General features: G+C 42.4%; 2 protein-coding genes across 2 annotated transcripts; both read right to left on the minus strand.

Annotated features, from left to right (window-relative positions):
• Positions 1-570: 570 nt before the first annotated feature.
• On the minus strand, positions 571-8,900 carry pptc7a (protein phosphatase targeting COQ7 a). Its single transcript, XM_053325652.1, has 6 exons — positions 8,388-8,900; positions 6,921-7,100; positions 5,089-5,287; positions 3,208-3,331; positions 2,977-3,106; positions 571-2,827 (listed from the first exon to the last, which is right to left on the minus strand). The coding sequence occupies exons 1-6, from the start codon at positions 8,587-8,589 to the stop codon at positions 2,769-2,771; spliced, it is 894 nt and encodes a 297-aa protein (XP_053181627.1). The 5' UTR covers positions 8,590-8,900; the 3' UTR covers positions 571-2,768.
• A 459-nt stretch (positions 8,901-9,359) lies between these two features.
• On the minus strand, positions 9,360-13,001 carry ppp1cc (protein phosphatase 1, catalytic subunit, gamma isozyme). The gene is made up of 7 exons (XM_053325145.1): positions 12,643-13,001; positions 12,119-12,250; positions 11,699-11,929; positions 11,357-11,461; positions 10,890-11,113; positions 10,392-10,526; positions 9,360-10,108 (listed from the first exon to the last, which is right to left on the minus strand). The coding sequence occupies exons 1-7, from the start codon at positions 12,695-12,697 to the stop codon at positions 10,019-10,021; spliced, it is 972 nt and encodes a 323-aa protein (XP_053181120.1). The 5' UTR covers positions 12,698-13,001; the 3' UTR covers positions 9,360-10,018.
• Between the last annotated feature and the right edge of the window lie 395 nt (positions 13,002-13,396).

Below are 13,396 nucleotides of genomic sequence, written 5' to 3' on the forward strand. Positions count from 1 at the left end.
TTCATTTATATTTAATGTATTTTGCGATTCAAGTAGTTTTTAAGCATGTTTTTATAGCTATAATTTTGCTTTACTTGTTTAACTGTTTACAAAGTGTCACGTTTCTCCCATGATCATTTGGAAATACAAGAGATTGTTTATAATCATCAGAGAATGTATCAATGAATTTGTTTTGGTGTGTCAGTGGGGAGAGTGCATTAGTCATAGTATGTGGGGAGAAAATGACTATTTGGTCTTGTCTACAATAACATGACTTTGGCCACACCTGTCTGTTGACACTAACAGTAGTCTGCCTGATGCTTGAGGAATGTGGGAGTAACACACACAAATCGTACATCGTGTTCTTGAGCCTATCTTTTCGCTTGCCTGCACAACATCCTCAGTTTAGTAAGGTAAACTCACTAGATGCAGAGCTGAAGGTGATAATAACTTCATGGCAAAATTCTACCCGGAAGGCATCCAGCTCGCACCTGTGGGGAGCACGCCTCTGAAGCATATTGTTCAATATTCAAACATGCCAGATAACATTCTAATCAAACACTCACATCACAGCCATCAAATACAACAGGATAATAAATACTAAACTCTTTATTTAAATATTGTTCAGATTTGAAAATGCTTTTTCACAGAGCTTCAATCTCCATTGAACTGTACACCCAATATTTTTATGAGACACATGCTCTGGTTGTAACAAAGTTTGTTTGGAAGAGGAAGATGAAGTAGATGAGAGATGACAGGGAAGAGAGTGAGGGCAGGTGAGAGTCAGGAAGCAGGAAACCAGAGCCCACAGTGGCAGTACCATCTGACTGGGAGAATTGCTTTGTAATATAGTTAAGGCTGCTTAGATTGTCCTCAGTGCTATAATGCTATAAACTCACATTTTGACCATTGACTGCACCTAAGCCCATTAGCCCCATTTCAAATGGATACCTGACACTGCAGTCTTCCAGTGTGAACATGTCAGATAAAGCAGGGAAACAGTCCATTCATTAGATAGTGCAGATTGTAAACAGTGATCTGAGGATCCACAGGGAGGATTTTCTAAGCGTGAGATGGCTTTATCACTAATTCTCGGCTCCTGACTGAGTGCGCAAAAGCAGATTTCGGGAGAAAAACGGTTGAACAAACTGTAGGTGAAGAGGTCTCGTGTTAAGACAGCAGGGCATGATGGGAAAGCTGTTTTTAACTCTCATGGCTAGTTAACAGTTTCAGGCTTTGTGCTCAGTACCTGGCACATAGTAGGAGGGGTTTAAGGAATTATGTTTGCCAGTATCAACAACACCCGATACAAGGCACATCATTGTAACATTACACAAAATACAGACTTTACTAAGAAATATTTTTTATATGTGGGTGAAAGTTTTGGTAAATTCAGAGTGCAAATCTGTAGTGATGGAAAAGCCACATGGCGACCATTTTTCACATGAAACCTGCCGTGACCTGACTTTTGAATGTGTCATTTGGAGCTTTATAGCAGGGGAGGAAAGGAAGAAAGGAGAAAGGGAAACTCTGATTGTGAAGAACAGTTTCTAAAGCTACTCTGATGTGGTGAACAGTCCAGAGAATTCAAAACAATCCCAATGAACAAAGACATTACAAAAATACATTTGGTCACATGACCAACTTCCACTGTGTTGCGCTTTCTTTTCAGATATGCTTCTTAAGCTTTGTGCGTTTAAGGCTATGAGACCAATTCAGCCCAGTGAATATGGAGAAGTCTGTCACCTTCACATACATTGATACTACTCACAATAGATGCACTGACATGAGTGCATTCATCACGCATACACACATTCATTCTCACATCACATGTAATCACAATCAAGACTTCAGCAGCAGCTGTGAGATTAAAGGGGAGGGGGGGGCATTAGTTTGACACAATATATATTTTGAGAAGCTTTTGAACTATAAGCCTCTTTCTAACAGCCACAAAGTAACAAAATGTGTGCAAGATTCGCACTGGTATGGAAAAGGCAGCTGCCACTCTTCATAAAATCTTATTGGATCAATTTGCCCCAAGAAACTAAAACACAAAATGTATAAACGTCACATACACTACTTCTTTCGCAAACACTCAACAAAACATCCCAGAACAGCACACCAGTCACATCATATTATCAAACATATACTCCATGCCCCCACTTACAAGGTTCCAGGCCCTTTTTTCTAACTATCACTGTATCATCAGGAACATCCGTTTGCACAAAGCAGGCCATTTATTCAGCCCTAATGCTGCTGTTTCCTGTGCAGTTCCCTTCTTGACACTACTGATGGACTGAATCTTTCCATTCTGGCAGCCCAGCATGGGGCTGCTTTAACAGTCGAACGCCTCGCGCCTGCTGGCTATATCTGCCCCATCTCTGAATCTCGACCTCCTCCATGCCCAAACCACTCAGAGAAAGACTACTTATCATCATCCTCCCCATCAACAACGTGCCCAATGACTGCTTATCCCGGACAATAGGATTATCCAGTGAGACTGGAACAGTGGCAAGATGCCAGCACTGCAGCCTGGCCAAGAGTCCTCCATTCCTTTTTATTCTGCCACTCTCTGATGCACATAATAACAGAGAAGTGGACATGTAGGAGTTTTTTTTGGAGTAGGGTTAGTGGTCAGGTTGAAGGGAGTGATGGTCAGCTGGGGTTTGAGGCAGAGTGGAGCCAGGGGATGCGGGGGAAGCATCCAACATCAGTCCTTCATCCTGGCCAGCAGGAATCAAAGCAGTCCATCACCTGCAGAGGCCCCCCAAGTCACAGTCACACAGACCCTAGTCAGTGTATTCTGCCACTATGGAGAGCAGCACTGTGATGTCATCTGGCTTTCCTCCTGGACAGAAAGCAAAGAAGCACAGAGAATTAGGATGGTGCTGGTCAAAGTATTAATACTGTATGCTGTTCTTCTTCAGTCTAAAAGAACCTCACATCAGGTCATAAGCTTCAGTTTCTTCGTGCTGTATGTAAAACTGAGACACTTACCTCTTACATTCAGTCCGTTGTCACAGGCAAACTGTGCAAAAGGCGACATGTAGTTGGGGTCATACGCCAGAACGTGGGCCTGCTCTGCAATGCTCCGGGCAGTCTGCTGGATGCTCTCATAGTTTGTGTTCTGAGGAGTAAAACAAAGCTGGCTTGAACTTTATATTCCAAACAAAGCATTTCAGATTTCACGAATGTCTGCAAATCTGTTTGAGACTCAGCATGACTTACTTTGAGCTTCTTCAGCTCTTGCAGGATCATGTAGTCAGGCATGTTGTCAAAGAGCCCATCGGAGGCTGTAAGGATGATGTCACCCAGCTGGACGTCGAAGGAAGAGCTGTCTGCGGCATCAGGGCTGCAGACACACACATACAAACACACAGTAAATTCACTGCATGCAATGATTGTAGTAGTTTAAGTGATTCAGATTTTTAACTTATCTTGTCTCATAGTGAACACTAAAAATAGAAATTAAGTCTAGCATCAACAAGGTTGTGACCGTATTAATTTATCACATTTAAGCCTTTTGTCTGTCTCCTGCGCCCCCGTACAGGAAATCTGCACCTGACAGAATAATCTGGACCTTCTAACCCAGCTTTCCTCTACTCAAGGAATCCACGCTGATTACTGCAGATTACTCTACTGGGTGGGAAAATGTACTGACAAAAATGATGAGGCTGGAATCCAAATTGCTACTCATATTTCACCTTGGCTACCCATGACAGAAACTTCATCACATGTCCAGGATGGGGATAAATCATCACACCAGATTTTTTGAAAGGACACCCTGGACCAATTAATTCCCCATGAGGTGCAGCCATTATGACCATGGGTGCTACAAATACACGAGGGAAAGAACCAAGTTAGTCTGCCAGTGTCAAGTTCACTTCTTGGAAGGCGCCAAATTACAAACTGTCTGTACTGCATCATATCACACTGAGCCAAAGCAAGCCTCCAGGGACAGTCTGTTCAGTTCATCTGATGCCCTGGATCTCACAGAACCTTTTTTAAAACCACTTTTTGAAGAGCCACAAATATGCTAACAAGGACAAACTCTCTTTAATCTAAAGTAAAATGCACATGCTTATAGCCATGCAAAAGCCATGTTATGAGACAGCAATGTTTTTCTCATGTCTGATGACCATGCTGGAGGATGAGCTCATTCATGGGCAAGCAATGTTGCACTTGTTGCAAACAGTAATTAAGTGGATACTAAGAGTTAAAAATAATTGATTTTTTAAAAAAGAACCTTAGAGTACTTCAGCTTTGACCCGTGCACTCTTTTCTATTGGTTGCTATGTTAATGATCTAGGATTGGAAGCTTAATCTGCTGTTGCACTCAGTATAAATCACTCTGGGTAAATCCTTCAACTAAATGCCTAAAACGCACAAATGAAGTGTCATTTCAAGAACCACATTAAAGCCACGATATCAACTAGAATTTATAGTGGGTTGGATTAGACTGAATTCAGGTAATTTGCAAGATATAAAAATAAAACACTTTGATACTGTGCCCTTGATGACATGCAGTTCAGGTTCATCTGTGGCTCATCTTCCGCCACTTTTTGAAAAAACACTTTAAAAAAGGCTCAAAATAATCTGCCTGGTTTAAGACTGAGGGAGTGAAAAGGTGGCTGAGCCTGCTGGTGAAGGATTGGCTGTGGACTCAGTTTGCCTATTAGCCCACACAGACTTTGACCCGGGTAAGAGGGAAAGCTTGGCAAACATCCAACGCCCGCCCTGAAGTCTACTGACATCTACTGTGCTGCTGCTTGGCACACTGCAGTAATGAGACACTGCAGCATGTGGACTCTGACACCCTGTTGCACTACAGCTGAGCACAGGACAGTCAGTACATTCACAAAACACTGCTGCAAATGACAAAATGTTCTGCAGCACGCTGTGTCTCTGTGGAAGCACAGTGAGGCTTAACGACTTTATTATGTCTGCGTGTCATCTGAATTCAGCTGTACAAAACACAGATGATCTCAAAACTAGTTTACGTATTCATCTGACACTCTAGTGAAGTACAAACCTCCATATGCAGCATGTACAATCATCAACAAACCAGTTTCAGGTGTGTGACAGACAGTGTGCACATGAATGTCTCACCTGTCGCTGAGGACGGCCCCCTCGGCCCCAGGGGGAACGATGGACAGCTGGAAGGGTGTGTTGAAGTAGTGTTGCTGTTCATCAGAGCGGTGAACCACCTCCCCTCCCCGAACCACCAGGAAGCCTGAGTCTCCCAGATTGGCTGTGTGCAGCCGGTGACTCTGGCGGTCCAACACCACAATGCAGGCTGTGCTGCTGCCTGTAGACACACACACACACATACACAGAGCATGTTAACTTTAATTTCAATGCAAATTTTAAGCAATGTTTTTCAGTACCTGACACATAAAATGCAAATAGGCTGGATTACAATTTCAGTCAAGTTGGTTCAGAACAAACAAATGTGTCTGGCAGTATTTTCATGCAGTTACTGCTGGTTACATCCATGACAAGCTGCAGAACAAGATATTTCACGAGCAAGCCGTAGTGGGTAATTTATGTTTAGCAGCAAATACTGTGGCAAAAATATTTTGTCACAAGCGGCTGTGATTTGTTTCCTGTAATGGGCTTTTTTCACAGCAGACATAAACATGTCATGGTAGGAAAAGCCCAGGTGTAACTAATATCATTAGCAGCGCCTCTGTTCTGGTCAGATGTTGCCATGACAGTGTGACAGCATGCACAATAGCAGGACTCTGAAACTGAGGCAGCTAAATAGAATTTAGCCATCATTAATTTTATAATGTGGACCTGTGTTTTTCCTACTATGACAAGCTAAAAAATGTATTCTTTGAAAAGGTCGATAATGAAGAAATCTTGTGACATTTGTGGTTCAGATTTTCTATTTTAGTACATAATTTATATAAAAGTGCCTGGATAAACACAAAGCTGTGAGCACACTAAAAACTGTCTTTTCCTCTTGACTTTCCACAGCTGCACTGCTTGGAAATGACCTGATGTTTATGGAATTGCTAGCATCTAATGTGCGTTTGGGAGGCTGATTAATGGGGTTCGCTTGAATACACAAACTTGACGTGCCACAATCAGCACAGCGGTTGTAAGAATTTTTGGAGTTCCACCATCTGGGAGATGCAGAGGAAACATGAGCTGGTGGAGCAGTCGGACAGCGTGCGGCCACACCCTGCTGCTGATTCATCTGGCACACCGAAATATGCTCTTTGGGATCAACCTTCAAAACCCCCTCACGCAACGGTGACTCACTCCCTTTCTCTTGTGTTTTCTCTCCAGCAGCACACACTGTCGTCCTCAAGAACATTCCCTCTGCCTTGAAGGAACAACACAATACCGTGTTGTTCCCCCTGCCACACATGTGATAACGGGGTGGAAAAGTACTGACGCTCAAAGGAGACAAAGATCTGTTTCTGAAACATTTGTTGTCTGATGTTGTATCTTTTTTTTTGGGAAAGTGGAACGAAGGAGGAAAGGGATTGTGGAAGGATACTGCATGGGGCAGGCTGGGACTTGGGACATTCCCAGAACTTCTTAATGGGATCTGGCTGTTCTCTGACTCACGATGCAAAAATCTACCATCCAGCCGACCACTAAACTGAACCGACCTAAACAAACAACCTAGCTCTAAATGGTGTACTCAAATCCAAACCATATGAAAAAAGGTAACATTTCATTGACAAACACAGCTTTCCCATTGTATAGGTTGAACTATGCTGTCCAGCAGAGCGCATGGCACGCCCCTGAATTAGTTAAGTGAGCTAGGTGGCGCTTCTTCCAAACACTGGCCAGGAGCAGAAATGTTGATCGACAGCAACAGTATTGTTATAATGCACTGATAGAGTCCAGATTACTTTAATGCGCCTTTAGAAGCAGCTGAAGTGGGCATAGACACTGACTGCATTTCCAGTGGGTGCACTCACCTAGTAGTGGCACTTTGTTCTGCAGCAGCTCATAGTAGCTGGTCGTGAGGACTCCCACAGGGTTGCTGGGAACGAAGCGTCCTTCTTTCACCAGTCTCTCGCACGTTTTCATCAGCGTACCCGAAAACTGCGACGGATCCACGCCATAGTCCCGCCAACCACCTACTCCATCTGCCACACCTAGAAACACATGTGTTGTTGAGATCCAAGATAAGATTTTGTTTTGTACATGACGTTGCTTCTTTAAAACCACACCAGGGCACACATTTTTCCTCTTGAGACAGCATAGGTTTAGAGAAGTAAAATAACCATTTTCAACATTTCTCAGACTTACTGCACAATTCAGGATCTTGCTAGACACAAGAACAATGACATGCAGCTGCACAATGAGGAGTAACAATGGAGACTTTCACCAAGATGCAATAATGGACATCCAGTATAGAAACAAGACGCTGTTCAAGAAATCAAGGAAATGTCACAGAATATTTGTATACATTTATCAGGAATTCACCTTTGACCTATCATTTCAGTTAATTGTGATAATGTTAAACAGACTATTTAATCAAATACAGAAATTACATAATTTAACATTGCTAGATGTTATTCACAGTATTTCAGTGCATTTTAAGCCCACTGATATTCTGGCTTCAAGTCTGCCATCCTCAAAATGCATTAAATCTTCCACTGGAGCCTGTGACAGTCTTTCAATAGCAACAGCTCTGTTTTGTATGTTAGTAAGTGCTTGTTCTCATAGGAGTACTTGGCCAGGTCCAAGATTTTCCTAGAAAGGAAGGGACATAGACATCTGCTCCGCTGACCATACATGGATGGTCCCTAACAGTCTCCTCAGCCTGTGCCAGAACAGAGGCACACTGGCCTGCTTTGCAATTAATCAAACCCCTAAATATAACCTGACTTGGTAAAAGGATGTCCTGATTTCTCTATTTTCTTGTGCTTATCGATTAGCTAAGTGTGCATGAGCGGACACATTGAGTGGAGCTGCACAGTCCTGCAGGGGTGTTAAGTAACAGGTTCACTCCATAGAAACCAAGGCCTCTGAGCGGAGTGCTGTTAATCAACCCTCAATTTTTATATTCTAAAATATTTATTATATAGAGATTTGAACTGCACACACACAAAAAACCAAGGACAGATTCAGGGTCAGGCATGCTTATAGAATATAAGATGCAGCAGGGGTTATGGCGATGCATGCAAACACAGCAAAAGCAAAATAACTTATGGGCAATGAAGTTCGTAGTGTGTAAGTCCAAGTGAAAGCACTCCTTATCACTCAGAGGTCACCCTGAATACCCTTATAGTGTTACACACCAATGAAACAATAATGTAAGTATTCAAAATACACAGGGTGACCTTTGACCTGCCATTCCCCGTCACTATCAATGTTACACAGAAGCATGTCGCACTGTTTGGTTAGATGTTTCTACAGCAAACGAACCAGCTGCTTACCCAAAACATCCGCGGATCTGTGCCGGGCTATGAAGCACGCGTCGTCCCCATAGCACATCCCTTTCTTCAGGATGCCTTTACGAAAATCCTTGCCGAAACCGCAGCTCGCAGTCACCAGGCTGTAGTCGCGGCTGTCTGTCTGAGAGAGTCCGCCGATGACAGCTCTGGCAACCAATCTGCCGTACGACAGCACGGACAACATCACCAGGTCCCACCACGCAGACCAACCGAGCCAGCAGCCGCGCTAGCTTAGCGTCGACGTGAGCACACAATGCCGACAACAGTCGCCACGCACAGACAATGCCTCCCGCTGATATACTATAAATACAACAGCCTCAGGAGAGCTTTTATTCCTGCGCCGTGAAAACTGAAGGATAAAAGAAATATATCACAGTAAACAGTCGCCTCTTCCGCTCCAAAGTACCGGTAAACGCTGTTTCTCTGCAGCCATGGTGCACAGTTGTGTCTTGGAGACGCTACATAACAAAATGTGGCCCAGCTGCCCTCTACGTTGTGGCCTCACGCACTCCGCTGTGAGTGAGGTCTTGTGACTACTCTGACGTCACGCATCATTACGCAATCTACGTTTCCTAATAAGGACATATCGCTTTCAGACAGCCTCTTCCTGAGAAATGATAAACAATGCGCGGAGTGAATACTATTATGTATAATAGTAATATAATACAGTTTTAACGACAATTAAACTCCAAATATCAAAGTTGACAAATCGAAATAAACACAGTAATATTAAAGCTGGATAAATATGTAGAGGAAACAGCCAATTTCTAAAAAAACTGAAATAAATATTCTTGTGGCAATGTTAATATACATTTCACACCTCTTATCCATCTGCCCATTTCTCTAGCAGACCACTCTGTACTAGTCTGTCTCCCCCTTGTGGGTGTTACCGGATGGGAGCCCCTTTGTTCATGAGGTGTTCTTTGGGAACAAAAGGCACTGCAATTTACAATGTTGCATTTCACTTTGTATTGTGATTTTTAAAAAGCATAACAGTTTACGAACAAATGACATTCAGATACAAATTTCCCCCTAAAATACAGTCAAAGTTTATTAGAAAGATTTAGACATTACAAGAGTGCTTCTTTATTGGTTTAATTTAGCACGAGACTTGTTTAAAAATGTGAGGATGCAGAGTGTGGAGTCAATGTTCTACGACATTGACTGTAAATTAACTGTAAATAAGGTTTTACATAAGTAAACAGGTGTTTGTGACTTTTCCCCCCATTGGTTTTATAGCCATTAATACCCATTATTGACAGTGAGAAAAAAGATGACAGATGAATAACACATGAAAGAAACTGGAAAAACTGTGCACAGCTTCAAACAAGGCATTCCTGTGCATAAGTAGCCGTATTGTTACATTTTTCCTGATTGAACAGTCATATGTGGCAAAGACTAGCTGCAAAATGGAGTGCAAAACACCTGAGGTTTTCATGGTGACATATCAATTTACCCCTGTGGACAAAACAACAAAATATTTTGCTTTCATCTGGTAGGAGTGGATATCTTTTCAGTATTGGCAGCATGAAGGATAACCAATCCTTCAAATGCGAAAGACGAAAGCAGAACAGTGGAGTGAGACTCCCGACATTTGTAACCCCCCCACCCCTTCATTTCTTGGCTTGTTTGGTGACCATATTGCGAGGGGGAGTCACCGGACGGCTGCCGTTGGGCTTCTTCTTCTCAGCTGGTTTCAAAATCTATAAAATATAAAAATAATCATAAAAGAAAAATGAGACAGCTGCACATTGCTGTAAAAACACACCTAAAGAAGTCTTCCTTTTGCACATTTTTGATGCCAATTTTCATATTCTTAATTGTTCTAAATGAATTACTCTGCTAAAAAACAAAACCAAAGCATCAAGTTTATCGCTGTCCAGTCATAGTTCAATTGATCAACATTTTCCTCTTACTATGCAAGTTATGTAACACCATATGAAGTGCAAATTATATTATTCTAAAATCAAAATGAAAGCAACTCACCTGAAAAGAACACATGAGGGTCTCATCCACGCTCATCATGGCACCAGCGTTGTCAAACTCCCCACAATAGTTAGGTGCTGAGAACAAAGTCACAAGCTGCCTCTTCGCGAAAAATTCGTATCCATCCTCCACAACCTGCAAATCAGATAGCAGAAAATCTCACCATATAAATTGTACATAAAGATTTTACACAACGAGCTTATCTGTAATAAACACAACACTTCCAAGTATAAATACACTACTGAATGCATCCAGATGAAACAGTTGGGCAAAAACTCTGTAAAGCAAATTAATTATACAGTATGTTGTAAAAAGCATGTGAGGAGTGACAAGTATAGTTTTGTGTGCAGAGTATGTGTGCCAGTTCTTTACATAGTATATGTCATGTCCTGCTGTCCTTGTATCACTGTATCTGCATGTTCAATGTGTCCAGTGAACTATCAACACCCAGCCAGATCACACAGTCCTGTTTCTAATGACGGAGGTGATTGTGATTACCTGGTGGGCGCGACAGATCAGATCCAGGTCATGCTTGTGCAGGAACTTGGCCACAACCTCTGAGCCAAAGGTAAATGACACACCCCTGTCATTCTCCCCCCAGCCCATTACATCCTTGTCTGGATCAGACCAGAGCAAATCGCACAGCAGACCCTGGTCTGGAACATCAGTGGGGCGCATGATGCGTCTGATCTGCTCCATGGACTGAAGGTCAGGTGACAGTCCTGCGTACAAAGGCAGTAAAATACAAATAAACACTGATATCAGGGGCCACTACCTATCACACGTGGGTGAGGCCGACGTCAGTCAGCAAACTGCAAAGACAGCATGGCTCAAGGACAATGAGGAGCTGACGTCAAAGGTGGACTACTTTGGACATTTGGCATAAAGCCCAACCAGAGTTACACATGGTAAAAAAAAATCCATTTGTACATACACGGCATTTAGATTTAAAAAAGAGAACTCACCCCCATGGCAGCAGAAGATCTTCTCATCAACAATGGCGGCAATAGGGAGGCAGTTAAAACAATCTGTGAAAGTCTTCCAGAGTTTGATGTTGTACCTCCTTTTACCTAAAACATTAAAACAAGAGATTCATGGTTACCTCATAACACTTCCTCCTCTGCTATTGCACAAATTTAAATCTCCTCTAAACAGCTCACTCAGCCATAGAGACCCAGTGTCAAGACTGAACAGTCATTGTTTGTCCTGCTAGGTGCACTTAAACCATAAAACGGACATCAGACAAAACTGGAGTCAGCGATGTTGCAATTCATGTTTTGTCTTTAGCTTCCATTTGCATTACTCACACTCATCATAGAAACCATATATTCTGTTGATTGAAGCACACTCATGGTTTCCTCTCAGCAGAAAGAAGTTCTCTGGGTATTTGATTTTGTAGGCCAGCAGAAGACAAATGGTCTCCAGAGACTGCTTCCCCCTGTCCACATAGTCTCCCAGAAACAGGTAGTTGCTCTCTGGAGGGAAGCCCCCATACTCAAACAGCCTCAGCAGGTCATAGTATTGCCCATGGATGTCACCTACAGGAAGAGAGAAAATACACGGAGAAAATGATATGCTAGCGAGTTTTGAGTCATGCCTTTTCCATTATCTCCTTTTGGTGAAATTTAAAAATGAAATCAGGCCTGCTTCTCATAAGACTATGCACAATTTTGGTCCATCGTTGTTTTGTTGTTTCTGAGAGTTGCATAAATACACATCTCGCTTACCACAAATCTTGAGTGGGGCTTCAAGCTCCAAAAGAATGGGCTGACTGAGAAATATCTCCCTGGATTTGAGGCATAATCCACGGATCTCATTCTCCTGCAGCTGTACATTCTTGCCAGGCTTTGCTCCTCTGACTGTAACAAGATAAAATAAAGTAGTCAGCGACAAAAACAAGTATATATACGGTTACGCACAACTGGAAATGGTTGGTAAACATAACAGTATATTTATGGTGGACAGTAGGAGAGCATACTGAATGCGCAATGTTAGTGTTGGTGTGTATTTCACTACGTGCACGTACAGTCGTGCCCTTGTCGCTTAAAATGTCAACCCAAATACAAAATAGGTGAAAATTACGTTTAACTTTGAGGAATAACTAATTAGCCTCAAGCTAGTTACTGCGGCTTGTTATTTTACAGAACGGTGATAAACATACGCTGAAGCCACTTATCTACTATACGCTTTTGTCACATTAGCATGCAGATAATTTAAGTGGTCTCTAGGTAATATCTAATCATTTCCTTACCTTCTAAAAGTCGTTGGATGATACTGTCTATGTTGAGCTTGTCAACATCAGCCATTGCAGCTTCGCCGTTAATGAAATCAGTCAAATGTAGGTCTCGGCGTTAACCGTTAACACGCTAGTAAAAAGCTAGCCCGCTAGCTCTCCTAGCATTAGCGATCCGCTATTAGCTTCGGTGAAAGATGTCGGCGCGGTTCTGCTTCCGTTTAGCTGCTAGCTGACACGTCGAACGACCTAATAAGCTAGTTAGACATCACACTTTGGAGGCTGTTTACATCCAAGGTTGGCTTTTTTAGAGAAACAAGGACTAAAAATGTAAACGCCAGCCCGTCAGCTAGCGATGGTGCCCAGTCTCAGTGTTTCTCTGCCGCACCTTGAACAGCCAGCTGCGGGTAGCTGGTCCGCTGCTGCCCCCTGCTGTGCTGGATGGAGGAGGACTTTGACCGCGTAAACATGGAGGAAAGTGCTGTTGACATGTTCAGAAAGCAGCCGCTTCCACTGCAGACATGTGTCAAGCGTCATCCTGTAGTACATGAAATAAGTAAGAAAAACGCCATAAAAACAACTACAAAACTAACCAGAAACAGATACTCTGAACCTTTTGGGGATATACTGATTCATTTGGATATATATTTGATTGTTTGTTTATTTATTTTTTAAATAAATAAACAATTTTTTTTTTACTTCAATTAATCAAGGTAGATATATTTTTATTTTTATTTCCTATTTCATCACTTCATGTATTTCACTGTCAAGT

Source organism: Scomber japonicus, chromosome 9, assembly GCF_027409825.1.
Source record: "Scomber japonicus isolate fScoJap1 chromosome 9, fScoJap1.pri, whole genome shotgun sequence".
Classification (NCBI taxonomy): Eukaryota; Metazoa; Chordata; class Actinopteri; order Scombriformes; family Scombridae; genus Scomber; species Scomber japonicus.